Source organism: Mustela nigripes, chromosome 4 (genome assembly GCF_022355385.1).
Source record: "Mustela nigripes isolate SB6536 chromosome 4, MUSNIG.SB6536, whole genome shotgun sequence".
NCBI lineage: Eukaryota > Metazoa > Chordata > Mammalia > Carnivora > Mustelidae > Mustela > Mustela nigripes.
Window position 1 is genome coordinate 11,409,160 of NC_081560.1, and position 1,351 is coordinate 11,410,510.

At 48.8% G+C, this 1,351-nt stretch overlaps 1 protein-coding gene across 1 annotated transcript; it reads right to left on the reverse strand.

The window, feature by feature from the left end:
* LOC132015502 (olfactory receptor 6V1) lies at positions 1 to 945 on the reverse strand. Its single transcript, XM_059395981.1, has one exon. The coding sequence runs from the start codon at positions 943 to 945 to the stop codon at positions 1 to 3; it is 945 nt and encodes a 314-aa protein (XP_059251964.1).
* Positions 946 to 1,351: the final 406 nt, after the last annotated feature.

The following is a 1,351-nucleotide window of genomic DNA, read 5'->3' on the forward strand; positions in this document are numbered from 1 at the left end:
TCATTGTAGTGCCTTGTGGAGGCCTTTAAGCCTCTGCATATGCCCTTGTAGCACTGCCTTGACTGTCTCATTGCGGAGGGTAAGGATAAAGGGACTGAGAAAGGGGGTGAGGACTGATGTCACCAAGGCTATGGTCTTGTTGATTTCCACAGAATGTGCTTTGCCAGGCCTGACATAAAGGAAGATGGTGCTGCTGTAACCAATGAAGACTAGAGTGAGGTGGGACCCACAAGTAGAGAAAGCCTTCTGACGGCCGGTAGCAGATGGGATCCTCAGCACAGTGGTTACAATATACCCATAGGAGATGAGGGTCACCAGGAAGGAACTGAGGACAAAGGCTAAGGCCATCATGAAATCCCAGAATTCCAGAAGACTGGTGTCTGAGCAGGACAGCTGCAGCAGAGGTACGTTGTCGCAGAAGAAGTGGTTAATGATGTTGCCATGGCAATAATTGAGATAAGCCCGGGAGAGGACAGTGGGCACCATGACTAGGAAGGGAGCTGCCCAGGCAGCCCCTGCCAACCTGACACACATAGCCCAGCTCATCAAAGTGTCATAGTGCAGTGGGTGGCAGATGGCCACAAAGCGGTCAAGGGCCATGTCTGACAGGATGAGGAAGGAGGTGGAACCTAGGGAAAAGTAGAAGTAGAACTGGACCATGCAGCCAGTGAAGGAAATGACTTTGTGGGTGACCAGCAGGTCTGAGAGCATCCTGGGCACTGCAGTCATGGTCACCAAGATCTCCAACAGGGAAAAATTACCAAGAAAGAAGTACATAGGAGTATGTAGGTGGGTGTTGGCTATGACTGTGATTATGATGACAGTGTTTCCTATGAAGGCAAGAAGATAAAGCACGAGGAAGGGCCCATACAGCAGAACCTGCAGCTCACCAAAAGAGGAGAAGCCCAAGAGGACAAATTCAGAAGGGCGGCTCAGATTTGCCATGATCCAGGAGCTGAGTCCCTGCATAGAAAGGAAACAAAAGACAGAGATGCAGAGGCAGAGATAGCAAGACAGAGAGACAAAGAAAGAGAGAAGGGGAGAAAGAGGAGAGAGAGAATATCATTGACCATGAAACAGAGACAGAAAGAGAACCGGGAGAGCAAGACAAAGTCCGTGGCCAGTGATAAACAGAAAGAGAAAACGGGGCAGATGGGGGGGGGTGTCATAGAATCATGGAAAGCCACTGATAAGGAGGGAGACAGGAGTGGATTAAGGATTAAGTACTCTGCTACTGCAGAGTAGCAGACAACAACATTTCAGGAATAGGAAAGAAGGAAACAAAAGAAGAACATAGAATTAAGAGAGGAAGACCAAATGTGTGAGAGGGAGAAAAAGAAAAGCATAGGGA

Excerpts from the sequence above, each read along its gene's own strand:
- LOC132015502 (XM_059395981.1), bottom strand. The coding sequence starts at position 945 with ATGGCAAATCTGAGCCGCCCTTCTGAATTTGTCCTCTTGGGCTTCTCC.